At 45.2% G+C, this 25,473-nt stretch overlaps 1 protein-coding gene across 2 annotated transcripts; it reads right to left on the bottom strand.

The window, feature by feature from the left end:
• Window positions 1-248: 248 nt before the first annotated feature.
• On the bottom strand, window positions 249-22,283 carry BATF (basic leucine zipper ATF-like transcription factor). Of its 2 annotated transcripts, none has more exon segments than NM_001244571.1 (3): window positions 249-789; window positions 19,612-19,716; window positions 22,011-22,283. In NM_001244571.1, coding segments are annotated over 3 exon segments (378 nt in total). In that variant the 5' UTR covers window positions 22,074-22,283; the 3' UTR covers window positions 249-579.
• Window positions 22,284-25,473: the final 3,190 nt, after the last annotated feature.

Raw genomic sequence — 25,473 nt, 5'->3', positions numbered from 1 at the left:
AGAAAGCATGAGGCAGCGAGGAATGGAAAGTTCAAGGTCACAGTGAGATGATTTAGGGAGGAGAATCAAGAAGCTACCTAGAAGGAGGATTGACGATTCTTTGTGAAAACCCAGCTTGCCAAGTAGCTTCAGAGACCGCAGGAAAGAAGCAATGGCTGTAAAGCCTCCCAAGCGTTAAAGGCTCCTGAGGCCAAGAAAACAAACAGAACAAACAACAGCAACAACACAACAACCCCAGCTCCACAGAATGAAGGTTTCAAGCCCTTGCCAGAATGGCTTCTTTTCAGACTTTTATAGAGAAAAATAACCCCGCCCTCCTTTCCCCCTGGACGGGGCCTCCCACCCCACCAAGGTCCAGCCCAGGCCTCCCAGCAGGCAACACACTGCCCTGCGGCCACACATGCTTCCAGGTGCCACGTCCTGTGTTCAATCCTGGTCCAAGGCGTCGGGCTTCGGGTCTCCAGGCGGGGAGAGGACGCTGAGGGACAAGGGCCGCCGCCGGGCCACAGTCTGTGTGCCCCTCCTGAGGCCTGGGAGCAGCTGGGGTGGGGGCTCTGCCAGCCCTGCCTCTCGGGGAGCTCAGGGTTGGAAGCGCGGGGAGCTGACGTGCGGCTGGTGGAAGGCGTGGGCGCTGTACACCACCTCGGGGGGCGAGGGCGCGCCGGCGGCCAGCACGGAACACAGGGGCTCGTGGCTGCTCAGCACCGATGTGAAGTACTTCATCTCCTCTGTGAGCTGCTTGATCTCCTTCCGCAGCGCCGCGTTCTGTTTCTCCAGGTCTTCACTCTCCTGCGAGGAGCGAACGATCGGCATTGCAAGTTAATGTCACGCGACAGGGTGCAGCGGAGGCGGGGTGGGGGGGGGGCAGCAGTCCGCATCAGATTTTTTCTGCACATGCGAGTGTGCGTATCTGTTTGTGTCGTATGTGCGGATGGCCTCTGTATAAGCACACGTATATTTGTGTATGTATGTGCGTTGCTATCAGCTCTATGACATTGCTGATTTTTTTTTTCTCTGACGTATAAGGATGGCAATTCCATATGGTCCCATCTAAGAGATGTGTGGGCGCATCTGCAAGTGCGCATGCTCCTGGGTGTGCAGGTGTAGATGCGTGGATCTCTCTGAGTGTGTGTGAGGGTTGACCGGGGCAAGTGTATGTCAAGGGAAACCAGCTGGCAGGCCAGAGCTCCCCAAAATGGAAAGAAAATTTTAAAAAAGTGTTTGTGATAACATCTTATACTAATTTCACTCTTTTCTGCTCTTCGTTCTATGGTGGCTTCTAGCCATCCCAGGGTTTGCATTTAGTCTTACAAACGGAGCCTGTGGTTCATTATCTACTTCATCCTGATTCAAGGACATTTAGGGTCTTTCTAAATAGTGAATGGTCAAGTCTAGCACAGTGTTCCATCCACTCCATCCTGCCCTCCCAGCAGCTTGTTCTGCAGTCCTCGGGATGAGTTCAAGTACCTGTGCTTCCTTTTTTTCCAGACACACCTCTCCCCTGTTGCTTAAGGAAACCATCAGATACATGCTAGTCAGGAAAACTCAGGGTAAAGAGCGCTGATTACTGATCACACCATTAAGTTATCAACAATCACACCCTGATAATTAGCATTTACTAGAAAACAATCCCACCTTCAGAAAACCTAGGGGAACTGCAAGTCCAATGTGATTTTTAGGTTCGCATTCCTAGACTCAAACAGACCTTCTCTGCTAATCATCAGTACCCATAGAGGAAGGAAAAATGGCACTGGAGATGCAAATAAATTACATTTTAGTTCAAAAGTAATCTAATATTTGGAGTCCAGGTTTTATTTTTCTAGTTCTGTTTGACTTGGGTTAGTATTTTCTAAACTTGCCCTATCATTAGAATTTTTTGAGGGCATGTTAAAAATATAGTTTCAGGCTCTCCCTGAAATCTAGAGATTTGAACTCAAAAGTTTTGGGATTTGGGGTGAATTCTAGGAATCTGAATTTTTAACGGGTACTCAGGGTTATTCTAATGATCAGGCAAGTTTGAAAACAGTCGTTAAATATTAATGTCAACTATGATATTAAATTTGTTTCAATTATTCAAGCACTTTTTAAGTACCTGGCATAGAGTATGAACTCAAATGTTTGGTGATTGACAGCCTGAAGACATCAACTGCTGGACCAGAAGTTGACTCAGAATTACAGTGGGCAGCAAGCAGACATGAGATAACTTGACATTGAAAATTCGCCTTGATGGAGCTCCCGTCATGGCTCAGTGGTAATGAACCAGACTAGTATCCATGAGAATGTGGGTTTGATCCCTGGCCTCACTCAGTGGGTTAAAGATCTGGCATTGCTGTGAGGTGCGATGTAGGTTGCAGATGCAGCTCAGATCTGGCGTTGCTGTGGCTGTCGTGTGGGCCAGCAGCTGCAGTGCCAGTTCAACCCCTAGCCTGGGAACTTCCATATGCCATGGGTGTGGCCCGAAAAAGACAAAAAAAATAAATAAATAAAGCTCAGAGGTCAAATGTTACCCAAGGTTCTTTACACAGCTAAAATGTAGTCCACAACAGAAATCAAGTTAATAAAACTGGATAACTTACTTGAAAAAAAAATTAAAAAAAAAAAGAAAATTTGCCTTGATAATCCATTGGGAGCATGAGCTCCAGGTAAATGAGAAAGCAGGTTACACTGCCCAGTGGCTCTAACGCAAGCACAGGGGTTCTTTTTAAGTGATGCCTTACCCATCAAGCCAGCTTCCATCCATTTGTGAAGGACAGATGCAAGCTGGCTCAGCCTCAGCATGGCATTTCCTGTACATGGCACTGAGCTAGAAAATGTACCTAGGTCGGTACAAAGGAAAGGGTCACCTCTAAAATGAGGTGGGGGTTGGGATCCTAAGAGCCATGATGGTAGAATCGAGGGCTGGCTGCTGCTTCTGCAAGGTGTGGCCGGCTCTTACCATATGGTTGTTTCTGGGCACATCCCAGAGGGAGGGCATCCCCTTTTTACCGAAAGGTAAGATAAAGCAACACATGAGATTGGGGGGGGTGTTGGTAAGACCGGGAACTGGGGGCCGGGAGTCTTGGCCCTTTCCTCTAGCCCTTTGCCTCGCCCCCTCTGAGAGTTTCCACTGGGTGACAACATTTACTGTAAATTTTGTGCTCTGAAGAGCCTGGGCAAACCCCGAGGCAGAAGGGAGGGGCCGGGTAGGCGGGCCGCAGGGACAACCGCTCTGACCTTCTCTCTGCCTGGAGGCCCGCCCAGCTTTCGGGAAGTGACAGCAGGCTCCTCCTCCCTAAGGGAGCCCTACCCCGCGGGCTCGCAGATCCCAGAGCTCCAGGAGTTTTCCCTAACCGCCGCCGCCTCTAACTCAAAAACAGCCACCGGTGACAAGACACTTGCCTTAACCTTGGGAAGCAAGACTGCTTCCTGCCAGGGCCCCAGAGAAACTAGCACTGCCAACCCCGGAGGCCCTGCAGCCAGCCAGACACTTAGCAGAGGAAGAGTCTGACTTCCCTTGCAGGAGGAAGTGGCTGATCTGGGGCTCGCATCCCTCCGCGTCCCCACCTGCCACTGTTTGGTCCATTCTGACCCTCCGAGGGCCTGCCATGCCCTGGAAAGGACTCTCACACAGGGACAGCTGGCAACGGCAGCCATAGGAGGAGCTCTGTACCCAGAAGTACCATGATCACACGCCCCCTTTCCCCTAAATTGCAAGTGGGGGCTGGAAACCTAGAACTCAGGGGGAAAAGTAAAGGAGTAAATTTGGAATGTAAATTTCGGCTTCTAACAAGCAAGTCTAATGCCGCCGTGGGGGAGGGGTGAGCGTAGCTACCCTCGGGCTTCCAGGTAACCTGCTTTCTGCTTTTCCGAATTCTTTTAGGTCCTCCTGGCTCCTCACACTAACCCTCTGAAGTGGCTCTGGAAGGCCAGCTGTTATCATTATCCCTACTTTAGAGATGAGACCAGCTGAGACCCTGGGACAAACCTCCTCCACAAACCAGCCTCCGCCCCTCTTCTTCCCCCCCCCCCCCCCCATAACTACAGGCTGGTGGCAGCAGCTGCTGGGACAAAGGGCTATAGGATTCACCTCAAGACACTTATTATCTCAGAGGTCCAGAAGCCTTGAGTGGCTGATTGATCCAAACCCCAGAACCGTGAAGGTGCAGAGAGGGCTGGGCTAGGGGTTTCCCCATCCTCAGCCCTGTGCACCTTCGAGCACACCCACTGCTTCCCTGAGAGACTGGGAACTCAAGATCCCCAGAGGTCACTAAGATCACTGCAGCCTCCTAAGGGAAAACTGGGTCTTGGTCTGGATGATCCTGGAATATAACACAAGAACCCTGAGTCAGTCACACTCTTCCAATCAGAGCTGATCATCACCTCCCGCCCTGAGCTGGGAGGGACTCCCCTGTCCCTCTACTCTGTTAGAGGACTGACTTGGGGCCAGACCTTCCCTAGGTGCACAGCGAGGGCTGGAATACATGGCAACAGTGGGCTCCATCAGTTAGCTGTGGCTAGAGGTACTGATCCTGGCTGAGTGACCCTCGGGGACTGACTTTCTCTCTCTGAGCCTCAGTTGCCTCACTTTAAAAGAGGAAGCCTAGATTCTCAACCTTGGCCCCAAGCTGGGAACCGTGGGGTCCTTGGAAAGCTTTAGCAATCCTGATGCCTGATTCTGATTTGATCATCTGAGGTGCGTCTGGGCACTGGTTGCTACAGGCTCCCCAGGGGAGTGTATAAAACCACAGGATTAGAAGAGCTCCAAGCCCTCACCAACTTTGAACTATTTCAGTTTGCTCGTCTGTTTTTGCAAGGGAAGTTTCCTGGGCCAGGTATCAAACCCATGCCACAACAGCGACCCAAGATGTTGCAACGACAATGCCCAATCCTTAACCCGCTGCGCCACAAGAGAACTCCTCAAATGTGGCAGATTTTAGATGGACTACCTGTGTGTGTTAGCCAACTAGACAGAGCCGCTATTGGAAAGGGGTGTGTGTGTGTGTGTGTGTGTGTGTGTGTGTGTGTGTTGGGAGCAGAGGTGTATAGGCTCAATTTATATGAGCAAGAGTCTATGAAGCCAACTTTTTAAAAGACTCATCCAGCTTGACTTAATAATAACATTCATTGGGCGCTACCATGTGCCAATCCCTTTTTAAAGTACTTAACAGTTATCATTGTCTTTCATCTTTGCAACAACCCTATGTGGTAGATAATGTTTTTTTAACCACATTTTACAGAGTAGGAAGAGCCAAAGTACAGAGGAGTGAAGTAACCCGTTCAAGGTCACGCAGCTTGTCAGTGATAGGACCAGTGCTTAAATGGAGGGATTCTGGCTTCAGAGTCTGTACCCACCATGCTCTCTCGCCTCTGAGGTCTGTTTAGGTCTTATGATATCTGGTCATTTTTCTCCTGTGAGGGCCTCGACCTGGGTGACTTTCCAATTTCATCTTCCCTGTTTTCTCATCTCATGCAGACCGAGATGCTAAGGTTCATCATTCACCCTCACCTGTGAGATTACTTGGTGCCAAGCCTGCCATGAACCACAAGCAGCTTGGGGGTGGCTAAGGAGGAGGCTTCTGGGGGTGTGGGAACATTCTGGGAAATTCCCTCCTGGAGGGGCTGAGGAGGGGGTCACTCGCAGAGCTCTTGAGTGACGGGGAAACCCCAGGCAGGTCCCCAACCCACAGGGAAGACAGTTGGGACCAAGGCTGAGGACAGGCTCTGACCCAAGGCTCTGACAGGGACTCTCCAGGCCTTTTGCTCAGGGCTTGGTCCTCCTTCCTGCCAGCTCTGGTGTAGTGCGTTGACCTTCTCCTTGAATTTTCTAATCACACTTTCCAGAAGGGTGAAAATAGTCCCTGTGTGTTTCCTTTTCAACAGAACATTTATTGGTAAGGTGACCTTTGAGCTCCCACCCACACGCCAGTGTGAGAGGAGTGTGTAAAGCTCAGGTCCCTCACACCCAGCAGTTTGTTCAGTTCCCAGCAGTTTCCAACCCCCGTCCCGCATGCAGACATAGGGTGGAATCCACCCTTCCTGGAGGAGTCTGCGAACTGAGAGGCAGGGCACGTCCCCAGCCATAGTGGGGTCTATGCCCACCTCTCTCACCAATTCTGGGGAAGTTAACCCCAACTCCTGTTCCTCACCTGGGAGGAGAGAAGAGGAATCACTAAACCACAGGTCTTCACACTGAATAATTCTGGAGAAAGCTTCACTTTCATGCCTTAAAGCTGAAGCTCCAGAACCATCAGCACCTCATCATCCACTGATGCTTAGCCACGCCAGCCATGCCCCGCAGGGCACTGTCTAGGGTCCTGTCGTCTGTTTCTTGGTTTTCGGGACTGTGATTTCATGACTTCATTGACCATCGTGTGAGAAACACTGTAGGTTGGCTCGCTCAACATCTATGCCAAACTCCTTCCCCCTGGTTTCCTCTAGAGAGGCTGGGAAAAGAATTCCTCAATTACCCAGCTTCCTCTGCGGGTAAGGGTGACTATGTGACAGATAATTAACCAATTAGGCGCAAGTAGAAGTACCAGGGGGGTGGATATTTCCTTTCCAGGTAAAAAAGCAAAGCCTCACCAGACAAGGGCCGCCTGGTCACAGATTGATGTCTGGAGGGTCAGCAGCCATCCTGCAGCCTTGAGGATGAAAACCACATACTGGGGATGGCTGCATAGAGAGAGAGGAGCTCAGTTCTTTGATGACATCCTTGCATTATCCCTGGTTCATCCACTTCTGAGCTTCTTATACATGAGACAAATATAAAATGCAAATGGTGACTTGTCAATGCCTCTAATCATTTTCCTGTTATTATTTGCAGCAGAGGGAAATCCTGACTGTTACCTCAAATTAGGTTCTCACGAGCAAGCCCACATTTTAAAAAACAAACAACTAATAATTGCCATCAACCTCAAGTCTGAGTTTGTTTCGTTTTCTTCCTTCCTTCCTTCTTTTCTTCCTTTCTTTTTTCCTTCTTTTCTTTCTTTCTTTCAAACTGCCGGGCCTCTGGGACAGAGTGTCTGGGGATGTACCCACAAAATTGCCCCCAATTCATTCCACATATTCAACCACATGCACCTGACTGCTTCAAATGTCACTGTTCCCTGATTCTCGGACCTGGCTACACACTGCGGTTACCTGAAGAGCTTTACAAAAACCCCTTAATTCCTGTATCTCACCCATGAAAAGTTCTGATTTAATTGTATCGGACTGGGTCTCAGGCATCAAGATTAAAAAAAATACTTCCTAGATGAGCTTAACAAGCAACTACATTTTGAATCATGTTCATAGTAGATTCCTCTACAGAATATTGTAACAATATATACAATATTTTATTTTGTTAATTATCCCATGTTATATATTTAATTGTATATGTATTTATATTTTATTAAATATGTTTTATTTTATAACATAATGTACATAATATGCCTATAATATCAAGAAACTTAAAGAAGGAGAAGAAGGAGTTCCCTGGTGGCCTAGCAGTTAAGAATTTGGCATTGTCACTGCTGTGGTGCGGGTCTGATCTCTGGCCTGACAACTTCTTCATGCAGCAGGCGTGGCCAAAAAAAGAAAGAAAGAAAGAAGGAGAAGGACATTTCTAGGCCAAAAAATTTTTTTCCAAAAGTAAATGGCTGTTTAAGGCAAAGAGTTTTACTTATTACATACCTCTTATATTTGGTGAAAACAATTTCAGGTAGCCCAGAATAGTTCATTCTTATGATGGAAAGGCAAGAGGTCGGGCACTTATTGGAATCTCATTAATGAAAACTTTATCAAATTAGTTGTCCTTTAAATTATTGAACTCCATGAGAGTGGGAACGCTCCAGTCTCCACTGTTTCGTCCTCAGTGACTGGGACTAGGTCTAGGACATAGTAGGTGCTCAATAAAGCCATGTTGCTTGACTGCCAACTTGTAGCCTTATAATAATTTACCAAAATCTGAGACTTGCATATGAAGAGTCTACTAAGTTTGGAATGTTCGTGAAATTTCCCAGGGAGTATTTAACCAAGCATAGAAGTACCTTCATAGCTTCTACTTTTAAATCTAGGACAGTTACAAATGAGCATAAGAGACTCATTTTTTAAAAAAAGTCCTAGTCAAACCCCTGCTTAGCACCACCTTTGTTCCCCAAACTGAAGCTGTGGAATGGGGGCAGCAGAATGAGAAAACTGCATGCCGTTTCCCTGGGTTGAACTTGACCTGCCGCCATGCATCCCAAGCAAAAGAGACTTGACCAGCCGTGCTGAAAAGCCTAGCCAGTGAAACAGTGTTCTTAAAGTTTGCAGAATAACTGGAAAGGAGGGCATATGTTTTCTTATATGACAAGACAAGAAGATACAATCTAATATCTTTATCTGATTGATTTACAGGAAAATGCCAGCCTCTCTGCATGAAACAAGCAAATAAATATAATCTTCTCCCCAATGCGAAACAGGCCGAAAAACACTGTTGCTTTGTTTTTACATTTGCTCTCTCATTAACTCTCAAACAGCCCACTGACGGGTAATTGCTTCCCGTTTTGTCCATCAGAATTAAGGTTCAGACATACCTCCCGCAGGATTTGAATTCATTTTGTGGACACCGCCCTCCCCAGTCTGGTTCCTGCTCCCTACAGCACAATGGCATTTGTTCCCAAGTGCCGCCAGTTGTCACAATCCTCAGCCCCCCAAGGCATCTTTCTGACCCTTGACTGGCCCTACGCAGTTTGGCTTTAGGCTCTGCAGACAGCGTGCTTTCCCCACATTTTCCCAGCCTCCTTTTTTAAACTCATACTTCATCTCCAATGTCAGGGCCTCAGAAGATCTTCCTTGATCACTGTCCCTTCCCTGACCCTTAGTCACTTTCCACATTGCACTATTTGGTTTTCTTCCACGCCCTCTTCACTTCATGTGAATAGCGTGTTCATTTATTTGTCGTTTGCTTTTCCGGTCTGACTTCTGATTGACTGGAAGTTCTCTGAAATCAGGGACTCAGTCTACATTGACCCTGCTGAATTCTCAGTACCTAGAAAAAACCATGCCTAGCACATAGGAGGCAGCTCGTATAAACTTGTACAGCAGAATGAATCATGTCTGCTGACATGAGCGCTAGTACTGGGAATATGGCATTTGCTTTAATCATTTCTGGACCACACCACCCCCTTAGCAATAAGGCATATTTTCGTGCCAGGTGAGTACCTGAAAACTATTTACAGGGTCATCTGGTGCAGGAAATTGCATTTTGGCCTTAGGAATCTAGCCCCCTCTGCTTGGCTCTGAATTTCATCACCACGTTTGAATTTTCCAAAGAGCTTTAGGTTAGCTTCCTTGGTTGCCCCAAATCTAGCGTGACTAGATGTTCACTGGGACAGTCCCAGTTCATACTGCCCTAGTGCAATTGTCCTATTGTCCTACTGCAGTTTGTCCTAGTGCCTCTTTCCATTCTCAAAAGTATTCCTGTTTGGAGGATAAACTATAAGATACCCTACCAAAGCCTGACCCCTAAATTTTAACTCAGTGGTATCCTCTCTGTTCTTATCCTCAATTTCCTCTAGAATTCACTCAGCTTGCTATTTGATCATTTTCTTTTGATTTTTAAATTTAAAAAATATACAGTACAGATGCATTAAAAATATGTTTTAATTTTTTTTTCTTTTTTTTGGGGGGGTGGGGGAGGTACCGCACCTGAGACTTAAGGAAGTTCCCAGGCTAAGGACTGAATCCAAGCTACAGCTGTGACCTTTACCACAGCTGCAGCAATGCCAGGGCCTTTAGCCCACTCTGCCGCCACCAGGCCTGGATTGAACCCACGCCTCTGCAGTGACCCAAGTCATTGGATTCTTAACCTACGATGTCACAGCAGGAATCCCGTAATTATTTTTAAAGGCGCCATCAACAAACAAATGATCCACAATTTACTTAAAATGGCTTGCTAGTGCTGGACATTTTGGTTGCTATCAAAATGTTGCTATTATAAATGATGCCGCAGGGAACATCTTGATCCATACCGGTTTTTTGGATTTTGCTCAATTATTTCCTAGAATAAATTTCTAGGAGTGAGATTACTGGGACAAAGCGCACAATCAGGCTTTCAGTTCACAGTATTACGGTAAAAGGGTTACTGTAACAGATAGACTGTGTCATCGGCAGTGGATGTGTACATTAATTTTACTACAACCTCGTTGGGAATGAAGTACTGTAATTTTAAATAATTTATTTTGCCAACTAACTTTTTGAAAGTTTCCTATTTTTATTTTAATGTTACAAGTTATTGATTACTAAGAAGGAAGAAATTTCTGCATGTCTATTCCCTAGTACAGCAGTCTCAGCTAAGCACAATTTTGCCCCAAGGGAGCATTTCGGAAGGTTTGGAAATATTTTGAATTGTCAGAACTAGAGGGGTGAGGAGGTATCACTGGTGTCTAGCGGATAGATTTTACATTTTACAATGCAACCCCCTCCCACACACTTAACAAAGAATTGTCCAAATGTCAGTAGTGCTGGGGTTGAGAAACAGTGTGTATCGTCTTCACAATCAGAATAGAAAATTAGATTGTTTTCATTTTGGTAGGAAAAATGTTACCTAACTCTCTGTTCATTGCCTTTGCCCGCTTATCTATTAGGTGTTTTTCTTTAAAAGGATGTTCTTCCTATAATATAAATATTAAATCTGCATTTGTTTAATTTGATGCAAATATTTCCTCTGATATGATATTGCCCTTATGATTTTTGGATCACAACTTTAAGACCCTTTTTTTTTTTTTTTTTTTTTTTGCTTTTTAGGGTTGCCCCCGTGGCACATGGAAGTTCTACACCACAGCCATAGCAACACCAGATCTGAGCCACATCTGTGACCTATCCCACAGTTCATGGCAACGCCAGATCCCCAACCCACTGAGCGAGGCCAGGGATTGAACCCACATCTTCAAGGATACTAGTCAGATTCGTTTGTGCTGCACGACAGCAAGAACTCCTAAGACCTCTTTTAAATAAAGGAACGTTTAGACTTAGCCCCTCTCCACCTGGGACTCTGCTTTTCTGGTCTCTTGCTATGCGCATGGGTTCTGTTGCGGAAGCATGTCCAGGCTGTTCACACATCCTGGTTAATGGCCATCTTCTTGGCTCACCCTTTGCAAAAGGACATATGAGAGCAACACCATCTGCAGAGCAAAGTCCTGTTCAGCAAAGTGGCACATAAACAAAAGTGAGTGGTGGGAAGACGAGAGGTTTGGGTTCTTGGGTGTCCTTGAGGAAGACATCAGTGTCCTCACTGGTAACATGGCAGGTGGCCTCTAGCATCTCTGTGTTTCCTTTTAATTCTGCGATTCCATCAGCAAGGGGGTATGACGCTAATTATCATTACTCCCTCCACAAGCCACCATGTGGACCCATGGCAGAACCTGCTATAGCTGCCCTACAATCTGAAGGGAAGTTTGTTCTGTGGAACCAATCTCTGGAATCCCCTAGGGCTCAGGGGGCCAGACCAAGTCCTACAGAGAAGACTGAGAAAGCCCCAGAGCAGCTTGGGCAGGGACTCTTCGTGAAACTCCCTCATCCTTTTTAAGAGAAAGTAGTCTGACAGCTGCTGCGAAGAGCTTCCTGGAGACATCAGCTGAGTGCACGCCATCACTGTCTGACCTGGGACATGTAATCCCATTTAGACAGAAATTCCTTATAATGCCAAGACCAGTGAGGAGCTGGCCTCCTGACCGTAACCACACTGACCCATCGTCAGTGGGACGAGCAGTTAGGGATGGTGAATTCCTTAATGTGTTTTTCCTTCTCATATGAGCATAGTCTAATTTTTTATTCTGATTTTTAAATGTACACATTCATCATAATAAAAAAAAATTAAGGAACAGTACCAGAAGTAAGGTGAGCTATTCAAAATTCAACCATTCAGAATGAACCACTGTTAGTTTTTTGAAGAGTATGCTTCCAGACATCTCTTTATGCATGCAAACATGCCCCCAAACCACAAATTTTACATCAGTGGGATTATCCTCTGCATGCTCTTTGTCCCTTGCTTTTTCACTCACTGCTCTGTCATGGACATCTTGCTGTGTCAATAAGCACAGATCCATATAGTGCTTCGTAGTGCCAGCATAACATTCTAGCGTATGTCAAGTTTTACAGTATTGATAAAATGTTTACTGTTCATGAATAATGATGAATTGAGCATCTTTGTGCATCATTGTTTCTTCAAACTCCTGCAAGTGGAATTGCTGCCCCAAAGGGCAAGATGTTAATATTTATCGCTACACAGCTTTCTTTAAAAATGGTCTCAGTGGCTCTATTGATCTACTGCACAGAGACGTCATTACTTTCTTGACCAGGCCTAATGATGAAGGAGGAAAAATGTCAACGTTGGAGGATGTTGCTTAAAGAACAACAACAACAGCAAATTCAGGAAAAGATTTAAGGCGGATCAGTTAAGGGAGATGAATACATTTTCATGGGAGTTCAGAGGAAGAGGCTGTGCTGCCTAGTGTTTAGGAAGATGGGTTCTGAAGTCAGAGAGACCTGGTTATAAGCTATATGACCTTGGACAAGTTACTTCACCTAATGTGAAGATGACAAAATAAGGTTTTTGTGCAGATGAAACAAGATACTGCAGGTAAAGCACATAACACACAGTGTCTGGCACATAGTCATGCATTCGATTCATGTGTTTTTAATTCAAAGAAATTCATAGCAATAGAGGCCAAGAGAAATGTCTCTTTTCCACAGATAGGTCACTGATTTTACACTGAAATTTTTTAGGGTGGAATGAGCTAGAACATTCCTTCTGTGGTTTTTGTTTTGTTTTCTTGATTTTTTAACCTATGACCTCCCTATGCCAATAAACCTTATGGCATGGTCTCCCAGAGAGAGAGAGAGAAAAAACAAAACAAAAACAACACAGCAACTCAGAAGTGAAAAAAGACCATAAGCTGCCTTCTCTCCCAGGCCTTCCCAGAAGACAAGAACAATAGTGTCTCCTTCTAAGGAGGCCTGAAAAGTTAACATCTTTGCTGGGCTTTGCTTCTTTTGTTGTTCAAGTTTCCTCCATTTGCAAATATCTGATTTCTCACAGCATTAACTTAAAGCTTCATTTCAGGGATAATTGAAAGCTTCATGATGTTTGTGTTAAGTGGCATTAAGGATCTACTCTGGAACCTGTAAATCTTTCTCTCTCTTTTTTTTCTTTTTTCTTTTGTTTTTTTAGGGCCACACTCATGGCATAGGGAGGTTCCCAGGCTAGGGGTCTAATCAGAGCTGTTGCTACCGGCCTATACCACAGATCTGAGCCCTGTCTGCAACCTACACCATAGCTCACAGCAATGCTGAATCCTTAACCCACTGAGCGAGGCCAGGGATCAAACCTGCAACCTCAAGTTTCCTAGTCGGATTCGTTTCCGCTGCACCACAACGGGAACTCCTTTCTCTCTTTTTTAAACTAGTGTGGGACCCCTTTAGGAGGCAGCCGCAGGCAAGCACCTGCCCCTCCCCCAGCTACAGGAATACCCAAAGTTCCAGCTTTCGCATCTGGCTCTCTTTCATCTACCTTGTCTCCAGTTCCAGCCTCAAGGCCAGATCTGACTTGTCGAGAGCACAGCTCTGGGCTGACATGACTATCTGCCCATCACCTCCTCTACTTTTAGCCTTTTCATGGACAAAGCTTCTCTATTGATCTCAGTGTCACTGACCTGGGACACCGACTCAAAATCCTTCCTGTCACAAGGCACCAGAGAGCCACTGAGCCGCAATTCACTGGGATAACCACGCAAATGAAACTGATTTGCCTTCCCTTGTATGGTGGCTTATTTAGTCCTGGTGACCTCAGGATCACTCTTTACAAATCCCAACTGGGCTGCTTGTCCCAAAGGACTGAGATATTTATGTAGGATGTTCCAGGGTTAAAATATCATAGCGGAAGTCTATTCAGTGTTTGAAATCAAAATTTGAAAACACTGGGAGCTTGGGGTTAGTAGATGCAAACTATTATATTTAGAGTGGATAAGCAATGAGGTCCTACTGTATAGCACAGGGAACTATATCCTGTCTCTTGGGATAGACCATGATGGAAGATAATATAAGAAAAAGAATGTGTGTGCATGTACACACACACACACACACATACATACATGGCTGGGTCACTTTGCTGTACAGCAGAAATGCCACAACATTGTAAGTCAACTATACGTTAATTAAAAAAATGAATTTTAAAAATTAAAAATTAGAAAAGAAATCACCTGCTGTACAGCACTGGGAACGATATCTAGTCACTTATGATGGCGCATGATGGAGGATAATGTGAGGAAAAGAATGTATATATGTATGTGTGACTGGGTCACTTTGCTATACAGTAGAAAACTGAACAATGTAAACCAACTATGATGGAAAAAATAATAATTACGTAAATAAATAAAATAAAAAAGAAAATTGGAAAAGCAAAAAAAAGAAAAGAAATTATCCTAATGTATATATATTTCATATACATATCCTAATGTATATGATGTTAGAAATTTAAATATCTACATTATAAAAAAGCACATGATAAAAACAATTGAAAAGTAAGAAAATGCCAAGTATCTCTCTCCTGCTTCAGACCTTTGATCTACTTTTCAGAAATAAATGTCATTAACAATTTTGGAGGGAAACGTATCTGAAAATTTTAGTGTTTATATACATATGCACATATATGTTTTTCTTTTTATTAGAAATACACATGGAAGAAAACTACCTATCATACTTTTTTCACTTACTAGTGTAGAAGCTTGATAGTCCTTTCAGATCAGCACATTCAGATGTAACGTTATTTAACAACTTTGTTGTATTCCACTAAACGAACAAACTCTAGTTGACTTAATGAGTCCCTTACTAAGGGATATTTAGCTTGCTCCAGTCTTTGCTATAACAAACAATGCGGCAATAGTTATCTTTACATGTACACAATTGTGTAATCTGTGGGTTTGTTTGCACATTCACAGATGTAAAATCACCAAGTTACAGTGTTAAGTATACTTGTAATTTGGAGGGACGTGGTCAAACTGCCCTCTGATAGAGGTGTACGACTTAACACTTCCAGTAATGTGTGGTAGTACCTGCTTCTCCATCACCTTGGGCAACATGGTGTATTAGCAATATTTTTTGTCTTTGCCAGTCTGCTAGGAGATTCTCCTTGTTGCGTTGCCTTTTCCCTAAATGAGATCCAGCATCTTTTCCATATTTATTTGCCATTTATTTCTCTCTCTCTGTAAACTGCCTATTCCTAATCATTGCTAATTTTTCTTTTGGGTTGTTAATTGTTTTCTTATTCATATGAGCTTTCATATTTTAAGTAAATATGTCCTTTTTTGGTCATATGTGTTGCAGGTATATTTCCTAGTCTGCATTTGCCTTTGATTTTGCATATATAGTACTTTGAGCTATATAGAAATTTTCACTTTTTATGTATGAAGGTAATGTCCATCAATCTTTCCCTTTATGGTTTCAGAGTTGTGCTTTTTTTCTGAAAAGACTTCATTCCAAGATAAAACTTTTAATCCTCATTTTTTAAATTTCTTCAGTTTTTTTCTGTTTAATCTATGTATGTATCGTATAAGAAATGAAGACTAGCTTTTTTTTTTTTCCCCAAATGACTACCTAGTTGTCCCAACAGTATTTATTACAGTTATTCATCTTTCTCTCTTTGGTTCAAAATGCCATCCTAGACATTTTGCATTTGTACTCACACTTGCGTATTTGTACTTGCATTTTAGGAATTGATGTATATATTTGGGTTTTGAATTTAAGCCTATTCGGGGGTCTATTTCTGTATTCTGTCTGATGTTCCATCTCTCCCACATTGTTTTGATTTCCATATCTGCAATTCACCTTAATATCTTATTCAGATAATCTTTTCTAATTACCCTCCTTCTTTAGAATTTTCCCGGAAACTCTCACATGGTTGTTTTTCATCAAATACTTAGAATAGCTAATCTAGTTTTCCTCCAATACCCAGAAAATCCTATTTTATTGAGATCACACTAGTAAACTTCTAGATTAATTTAAGGAAAATTTCTATCCTAACATAAGGTATATCTTTCCATTTATTCGAGTGTTTTTTAATCACTTAAAATAATTTTGAAGCTTAAAAAAACTAAACCCTGCACATTTTTTCTTAAATTTATTCCTTCTTTCCATGTACTCTTGTTGGCATTATAAACAGAATCTTTCCTTCTCTTAAATTTTCTAATCTAATTGTGCACATGAAAAGTTATTACTTTTTGTGTTAACTTTAAAAGCTGACTGGATTATTATTTTTAATAGTTTTTCAGCTCATTATCTTGGATCCATTTATTAGCGACTAATATCTTTTAAGAGTGAACTGGTCAAGATATGATTTTCTCCTTTTTAATCGATGCCTTTACTATGCTTAACGGACTCTGTAGTTGACTGGGAGAAAAGGAAATGAGAAAAGTGAGATGAGTGCAATGTGAGATACCCAACCCAAAGAGAGTTAACAGAATGTGGGCCTTGTTGATATCCCAATTATGAAAAGAAGCACCTGATCAGGTTTATGTGAGGGGGAGTCAAGGCCGGAGATATTACAACTTTGGCATGAAGCAAAGCCCAGTGTTGAAAGCAGCAACTTACCTACTCTGCTATTTTAAAAGCAATCAATATACAGTCTTCTGGTGTAAACCACTTATAGAATAGGTACCGAAAATCTTAAATAGTAAGTATCCCACACTCTCACTAGAGAAATAGGATAATTCTTTCGGTATTTTAAGAGAAGTAATAATAACAAAGATGAAACCGAGAAAACAATTGTACCCCAGCATATATGAGGCTAGCACACTAGTACAAACCTGGTCCTTATTTGGTACTGTACTCTCAGTAATTTCTAAACCCTGGTCTTTAACGTCTTGGTAGATGAGTCCTATTGCTGTATCTGAGGGCCAGAGGATGGTTCCAGAGCCTCAGCATGTAGAGATGAGCATGGAAAGGAATCAAGGGCAACCAGGTACCCAACCCTAAGAAGGCTTAAGGCAAAGCAGAAGATTTTCTACCTGAATCACAAACACATTTAAGAGGATGATGGATGTAGAAGATCGGTGATCACCATCTGAGAGGAAATGAACATTTCAGATCACAGCGAAACCCTCTGTTTGATGGTGACATATTTATATGTTTCTGCCAGAAGCTTCTACCTGAAGTCAAGAAATATACATTGCATTGGTTGCAACCCCTAGGCTTGCTGTGTAAACTCTGAGATGTCCTACTTATTGGGCAACAAGTGAAGGTGAGTGCCATGGTGTGCAAAAGGAAGGAGGGGGAGGAGTTTATGTCCAGGTGTGGGAAAGATGAGAACATTCTAGAGACTGAGGCTGGGGTTTGGGTGTGGACACAGTGACTACATGACTGGGGACTTCATAGACCCCCAACCCCAGAGATTATTCCCTTATAGCCATGACTAGTATAATCAGATGGGCTAAAGCTTCTGGTGCTAACTCTTGCCTTGCAAAGAGAGATCAGTGTTGAAAACATTGCCACAGCAAAGAGACCTATGTCACACTCACTGACATGTCCCCAAGGGGTTGAAGGAAGACCAGGGGGTTGAATTTCCAGGAAGACAGTGGCTCAGCTTGAGAGAAGGAAAATTCCTCTGCTCCTGGGAGGAGGGAGGGAACTCTTCATCATGAGCAGTGACAGGCAGGCACTAGGAACCATTTCTGGAGGCTGCTGTAAAGAGTCTCAGGCATCAAAACTGTGTCTGAACTTTCCAGCCTTTAAGAAATCTTTCATCCCTGAGATTCTATGATTTATACATAAATAGAAATTCATATACATAAAATCTTAGTGGTGGTTATCTTGCTCTTTATGGGAACTATTATTAAAGTTACTCTTATTACACTTAAACTTTTTGAATATTTATTATATGCCAGGGGCTGATGCTTGAGCTCTTTATACACACTATCTCTATGAGGTAGCTACTGTCCCATCTTCCCAATAAGGAACCGGGTCTAAGAGAGGTAAAGAACATCTCTAAGATTGGTTACCCAGGTAGCAAATGGCAGAGCTGGGATTCAAACCATGTCCCTCTGACCGTATCACTGCTGAGCTCGACTTTTTTTTTTTTAATATTACAAACTGATAAAGCTTATAGCAGTTTTCCAGTCTCAAGACATTGTTTACTTGTAGGTAGGTTTTCATCCTTTTGAATTTTTATTTCTTTCTTCATTTGCTTGCTCTAAAGCATATTGAATTAGAATCAAACTCTGATGGAGACAAAGGGCGTGATCATAGATATTCAAGCTTAAAATAGTAAGCTGGAGTGTTGTGAGCCCTCAGCCATAATGAAATCATGGAGAATGTGTGAGCAGCAGAGCCACCAAAACTTAACCTTCAGATTGCTAATCACTGTTATCAAAAAGAGGAACAGTCTTGGTGCTCATTCACTCTTTCTTTCAACTCAACAAATATTTAAGTAGAACCATGTTAGTATGCAACGGGAAGTTATATTGAATACATTTCAAGCAAAATACCAACACCCGATCAGAGACCTCAGTGCAGCCTGCTCTCTACTTTCTTGCAACGCTAAAAGCAGCATCTTTTTTCCTAAAAATACATCTTACTTTTTCTTGATATGATTAAAAGAACTACTCTAGCTGCCCAGTGATGAGGCTAATCTTTCAAATAGACATTTATTTTTGGTGCCAAATGCCCTTTTTACCATTGAAATGAACTATGGGGATGCCAGAGGTTTGGGAATGGTTCAGGAGGAAGGACAGGAAGGCAGAGTTGCTAGAGGAAGGGTTGAGGGGACGGAAGAGGAAGGAACCAGTGAAATAAGAGTTGGCTGAACAAGGAGCAATTTAAAGGGCAGAGGGAGGAGAGGCAGGGTGGTAAGATGTGGGGGGGGGGGTGAGGAAGAAGATTTTCTTTATGAAGCACACAGCCAGAATTTAGAAACACTGACCAGGATCTTGGGCTGTGGGTAGACATGCACTTCAGATCAGCCAAGGCCCCTGCTCAAGCCAGGAGTCAGGGCCTTTTCTAGAAAGTGTGAGGTTGAAGGCGACTCAGCCAGGATGGTGACCTATCCCAGATACGCACACTTGCAACTACATCTTTCACAGACCCCTTGGGATATCATTAAAGATAGAAATTCCAAATAAAACCTTAGTCATGTTCAGAAAAGAGGTACAAGCTGCCTCACCCTGTGAACGTCCTTGTCCCAAGTGCAGACCCCAGGGTGGCTGTCCAGCTGGCCTCTCGAGAGATGGGACTATAAATGGTCCTGACACTGTGGAATCATGGGCTCCCCCAAAGCACAGCCTCCTTCCAAAGGCAACCCCACCTTCTGCTCTCTAGTTCCTGAGGGATAGAGCTCCCTCCAGCTACCCCATCTCTGAGCAGGTGGATCTGCCTTCCACCAGCCTCTGGGCTGCCCAGCCTTCACTCCTTTACTGCTTGGGGCTCATTTATTCCTCTTTCAGCTTCCTGAAAGCTCCCAGGAGAGCCTCCACTCCCCTACTCACCCGTAGCCCTCACCCCTCCATTTACTGCTCCGCATATACATCCCCACACAGGCAGACTCAAAGCTATGGTCCAGGCATTCACAGGTGGTGGGAATAAAGCCTGCAGTTCAGGAGGGGGAAGAGAGGTCTGAGCACTCACCAGATGGAGGGTGTCAGCTTTCTGTGTCTGCCTCTGCCGGCTTTTCTGGGCAGCAATGCGATTTTTCTCCCTTCTCTGAACTTTTCTCACATCATCGGATGAGTCCTGGGAAGCAGAGACGATGAGAATTAGGTGTTACCTCCTCTCTCCAGAGCTGAAGCAGGATCTCACAGGGCTTGCTCTCTGGCCATTCTCCCTTCCATCTCTTCCTCTATCTTTGCGCACTATTTATTTACCAAAAGGGTGAACCCCAGAGAGAATGCTTCCCCACACTCTGTTACACTCTCTTAAGTCTCTATAACTTTTTTGGCCAAAACTTACAGGAAGAGGGCAAAAGAGTTTGACACCTCTATAGGGCTATTTGGAGAGAGATGGTTAAGGCGATGAAGTGTGTTTTATCACCTCTCCTCTTCAGGGCTGCTCCACCCTTACCCTCTCACTTTTGGCCTAGAACCCTTTTGCTATTTTTTTCCCCCAAAACTTTGTTGAGTACTTACTATGTGCCAGCTTCAGGGCAAGTGTGTTTGCTCAAAGGTGCTCTTGTTCAATCCCCCAATTCTGTGAAGTTGATATGATTATTTCCATCTTATATGTGCCGGAGACTGAGGCTCAAAGAGCTTGCCCAAGAGTTCACAGTCATCTGGTAGTTAGAGCCTCCAATGCTGAGTCTGAGGCCTGTCCAAGCCACCCCCCGCAACTCCAGCTACCACCATCTCGCTGATTTGTACATCATGTGTCTTCTGCTGCATCCCTGGGCTGAGGTCCCCATCCTAGATCTGCCTCTTCTTTCTCCGAATCCCCTCCATTATGTCCAGGGACCCCGATATCGCCCATGGCGCTGAGCACAGTGCCTGGTACAAACTGGAGGCCATGAACAGCTTTGCTGGTGGAGATTACCTGGCCGTGGCAGGTAGCGGATGGGTGTTTAGGAGGACAAGGGGACCTTTGGGTGTTTTCTAAGTGCACCCCATAGAGGGGCATGTGCTTTGCTTGGGCAGAGAGGTTAGCTCTGGCTTTCTCCCAGATGCTGCAGGATAAGTGTAGGGGTCTGTGTGAAACTTCTGCACCTCCTGCCCCATCCCCGCTCACGTTCCCCAAGACCAGAGCGGCACTGCTAGGGCAAGACTCTGCCCACCAAGCATATGTCTCACCAATAGGCCCAGTACTTCCAGGCCATTGCAGTTGGAGGGCATTGGGTAGATAGGAAGGAAGTGCTCTTCCTCTAAGGGGGATGGGGAACCAGGTTACCATGGAAGCCATGAGTAATTTCCTTCCTAAGAAGAGCATAGACTTCCAGGCAGTCTGAACAGCTCTGATAGCATCTAGAGCAGAGGACTGGATCGCTTGTCCTCTAGAGGTCTCCACTAGGACTCCTTCCTGCAGGTGGCTTCTCAAGATATTGATGACAGAAGCTGCAGTATATGTTCATATACTTTTATTCAGGCTGCAGCATTTTGAAAGCTCTCTTGGATATCTGTGCTAAGGAAAGAATGCAGTTTTCAAACCACAAAGTCAGAGAAGAAATTATACTCCACTGATGTATTGGATGGGAAAGAAGAGGGCTTCCTCTAGGGAGGACTGTCAAGGAATGTGGTGAACAGAAAGCCCCAGGAGCAACCGGGAAGCCAGGACGCCCTGGTTCTTTGGCAAATCTCAAGCTGAAAACTTCTGAGTTAGAAGTTGCCATCTAGACTCCAGACGCTCCCGGAATCTCCACCTTCATCTCTCTGCTTTCCCCAGAGCTGAGCTGAGCTACCAGGGAACGGCTCCAAGTGCCCTGAAGCATCTCTTGATTCATTTCCTCCCCCTCCCCCGGCGCCCTCTCTGCCGCCTGCGCTAGCAACAGGTGCCGTGCAGGGTGGAAAAGATAGATCCTTCTGTGCTGGTTCGGGGGGCCGCCCTCCTCCTGGAGGTGGAGGGGAGGAGGGGTGGGAATCGCTTTTCTTTCTTGTTCCTTTTCCCGATCCCTTCCTCTCTCACCCTGCAGGCTGTCTCCCAGGCAACCATCTAGCATTCGCGGTGTGCGCGCCCCGCAGCCCGCGTTTAACGCTCCTCCTCTCACTCTGCTACTGCCTTGGAGAGAGGTAGACTCTTCTGAGAGGCCAGGTCTTTGGCGCTCATTCTCTTCCTCCTGGCTTCCTAGAAAGCTTCATGGGCTGGGAAGCTAGCGAGGTGGAGGCGATGGGCTTTGGCGGGGGAACGGGGCGGGGAGGGGGGGCATCATTTGGCAGGAGAGGCAGAAGGACGAGGGTCTCTGCCGAGATGAGATGCACAGCTTCAGGGCAGATCTCCGTGTCTTAAGTCTCAGAGAGTGCTCCTGCCACCAGCCATCCCCTCGCCTCTCCCTCTGTCCTCCGGGGAGAATCGGAGGGGAGGAGGAGCGGGAGGCAGGACCCTACCTGTTTGCTGGGGGGTGGAGAGCGGCTGAAGCTGGAGTCGCTGCTGTCGGAGCTGTGAGGCATGGCTGTGATCTTCCGGGCTGTCCACGCAGCCCCACGGGCCTCCGGGCTCTCCTGTCACCAGCCGGCCTCCCTTCCTGATTGCTTCGGGGCCACGAGCCCACCCCCCTTCGCAGGGCCCTCCTCTGCCCGCCTTGCAGCCACCTCTGACCCCGGCGTCCTCCTCACTCTGGGGTGCAGAGGCTCTGCTCCCCACAGGGACATGTCGCTTGCTTTGGGGCTCGCGCCCTCTCTCTCTCTTGTGGTTTCTGGTAACTCGCGCTGGAAGTCACATGGGCGGAAACTTAAACAAGTTAGAAGTCAATTTGAGAGAAAATACATATCTGGGAAAAGACCCACAGAATTATGTGAAAGAAAGAAAAAAAAAATACACAAAACCCCAGATACCTTCCGACAGTTTGAAAGGCAGAATAGCTCTCTTCAATTGATGAAGATAAAAGAGAAAAACAGCCCTGGGAGGGAAAAACCCCAGCCAGAATTAGCAAGTCCGTCTTCTGTCAACACAGGCAGAAAGGAGAGGACAGCAGGGAAAGAGTTTCCATTGTCACCAGACTTGATTTTTAAATCAAAATAAAGCAGCGGGGCTGGGATTTCTTTCTGTTGTTCCCTGAAAGCAGCTGCTGGTTCTGCCCTGTGCCAGGCCTTCCTCTCTCGCCCTGTGGTCCAGCCTGCCCTGGAGTGGACTGGGGGCAAAGGGGCCCAAGGCCACGGTCCCTTCCTGACTATCAGACAGAAGAGGCTGTGGTGGGTCTGAAAGCCAGAGGGGATGGCCTGGAATTGATGCTCTAAACGTTTACTCATCACCTGTGCCTCTTGGCAGGTGCTCTCTTTAGAAAAAAGACACCTCCTATATTGAAGGTCTTACAGGGGCTCGGGATTGGCCTGAGATCTTAATGATTCAAGAAGGTCACAAGGCCAGAGTCCAGAATGGAAAAACAGTTAAAAAAAAAAAAAAAGGCAAAAGGAACAAACAATAAATACAGTGAAATGAGCACTGTACTTGGAGTCAAAATAACCAAGATTTGACTCCTGCCTCTACCACGTAATGTGTCTGTGGCTTTGGGTGGCTCACTTGAACTCTGTGCCCCTCAGTGTCTCTGTCTGTGAATGGAGGATTATAAAACCTGTCCTGCCTCCCTCTGAGGGCTGTTTCGAAAAGCAAATAAACCCATGGATTAGAAGGCCCCAGAAGACTGTAAAATACCATGAAGTCAGCTGTTCATTGTGGTGTTACTTTACTCGCCTGTCAGGGGCACGTTTGTAGAGTTCTCAGTGAGCAGTCTCTCACACACACCTGGCCATCCTGGCTTTTTTTTTTTTAAAAAAAATGCCTTGCCTTATTCCCAGCATGGCTCAAAACTCAATACTTACCTTCCTTGGTCCTGACGGGCAGAAAATATGGCCCATAAGGGATGTTGTGTCCACTGGCTGAATTTCTGCCCTAAGACACTATTGTCCTAAGGATAAGCTGAGCAAAACAAATTCCTTCCCCCATGGAAGTTATATCTGAGCGGGGGAGAGATAGACAGTAACCAAAGAAGTTAATATATAATAGCTAATATGCCAGATGGAGGAAAATAAAGCAGGTAAGGGGAAGGGAATTCCGGAAGTCAGTGGGTGGCTATTTCTACAGGGGGGGTCGGGAAGGTCTTTCCGAAAAGGGGACACCTGAGCAGAGCCCTGAAGGAAAGGAGAGAGTGACCGGTGTGGGCGTCCAGGCGAAGAGCATTCCAGCGAGGAGCTGGCGGGGAGTGTGACTGGTGGTTAGAGGAACAGCGGGGAGGCCAAGGCAGCTGGTGCAGGGAAGCAGGGAGTGGCAGAGGCTGAAGTCAGCGAGGTACTCTGAGGGGGCGAGGTTACCCGGGCCTTGGAGGCCATCGTAAGGATTTTGCTTTTTATTCTGAAAGAAGTGGGGAGTTCCCAGAGGACCTGCCCTCCCACTCCCACTCTGCCGTTCTCTGAATCAGCCACTGTCTGCTCCCTTCATGGCCCTTATCAACCTTGGTAACTATTTGCTTCGTTTTCTCTGGCTTCCCTCCTTAGAATGTTATTCCATCTGTGAATGTCATTCAGTGAAGGTTTTTCGAGTACCTCTCTTGTACCCAGTTCTAAATACCGGGGATTCAGTTAGTATTTGACTGTTTCTCTGAATGAGATGATGAATCAGTTCACTTTGGTGCCTGACAAACCACCCAAAAAATCTCAGGGGCTTAAAACAACAGCTACTTCATTAGCTTCAGAGTTGTCGGGTCATCTAGAAGATTCGTCTGGTAGAGGCTGTGCTAGGCTCATCTCACTAGGACTGTTGGTGTGTCCTCAGATAGCTGCTAGGCTGGCTGATCACTGGCTGGTCCAAGATGGCCTTCCTTGGGACAGCTCTGCTCCACGTGGCTTCTCATCCCTCCACAAGCTGCCCAGGGCTTGTTAACACCGCAGTGCAGGGGAATTCCCATGGTGGCTCAGCGGGTTAAGAACCGGAGACATAGTCTCTGTGAGAATTCAGGTTGGATCCCTGGCCTGGCTCAGTGGGTTAAGGATCCAGCATTGCTGCAAAGCTTCAGCATAGATTGCAGATGCAGCTCAGATCTGGCATTGCTGTGGCTGTGGTGTAGGCCAGCAGCTGCAGCTCTGATTCGACCCCTAGCCTGGGAACTTCCATATGCCACAAGTGTGGCCCTAAAAAACCAAAAAATAAACAAACAAAAAAACTGCCATGTTTATGTTTTATTAATCAGTTTAATTTAAAATTTATTAAGGCCTATTATGCAGCAGAATTCATTTTAAGTATGAATAAGACAGAGACTCTACCCTCCTAGAAAGAAGGGGAAGAAGTCAAATAACAGGTTATCAGATAAAATGTTCAGGAGGAGGTCTTAGCTCCTTGAACTTCCTACCACATGCCAGTAAATATTTGTTGAATGATTGCTTGATTCTGCAATTCCAAATCAATAAACTGCTTTCATATTTAAAGAGAGAAATGAAAAACTGGCTCTTATATAGAACGATGGTCTCTTTCAATAGTATTGATTATAAATTATCTCTAAATACTTAAGATTACAGAATAATAAACACTTGCATATCCACCATAAAGCTTATTAAATAAGTTATGAATGGAACCCGAGACTCCTCCTGAATCCCATTCCCTCCTCACCCAGGTAACGTTCATCCAGAATGTGGTCTTTATCTTTCTTATTCATTTCTCTCTACTTGAACCATATCTCTATGGTACCTAAGCAATACAGAGTACTGCGTTGCATGCTCTTTAACTTTTGACATTGGTCATATTTTTACATTTAGTTGCTATTTTGTATTGCACCATATCTGAAGGATCACTGGCAAGGCTTGGAATACAGGCATTCTCCCTGAGATTGTTCTGGAGAACACCACAAAGCCACCAAGCAAC

This window comes from Sus scrofa, chromosome 7 (assembly GCF_054392235.1).
Source record: "Sus scrofa isolate SSC_HxYL_T2T_F1_AM1 chromosome 7, Sscrofa_HxYL_maternal_Yorkshire_Landrace_v2.0, whole genome shotgun sequence".
In the NCBI taxonomy this organism is placed as follows: domain Eukaryota; kingdom Metazoa; phylum Chordata; class Mammalia; order Artiodactyla; family Suidae; genus Sus; species Sus scrofa.
Note: the sequence above shows the minus strand (reverse complement) of the source record. Positions and strands in the feature narration are given on the sequence as shown.

What these genes read in the sequence shown, in the direction of transcription:
- BATF (XM_084966596.1), bottom strand. Translation starts at nt 20,592, where the DNA reads ATGCCCCTCTATGGGGTGCACTTAGAAAACACCCAAAGGTCCCCTTGT. An exon ending in CCGCTACCTGCCACGGCCAG is followed by an intron (nt 19,717 to 20,508) that starts GTAATCTCCACC and finishes TCTGCTTCCCAG; the next exon opens with GACTCATCCGATGATGTGAG. An exon ending in AAGCTGACACCCTCCATCTG is followed by an intron (nt 790 to 19,611) that starts GTGAGTGCTCAG and finishes CGCTCCTCGCAG; the next exon opens with GAGAGTGAAGACCTGGAGAA.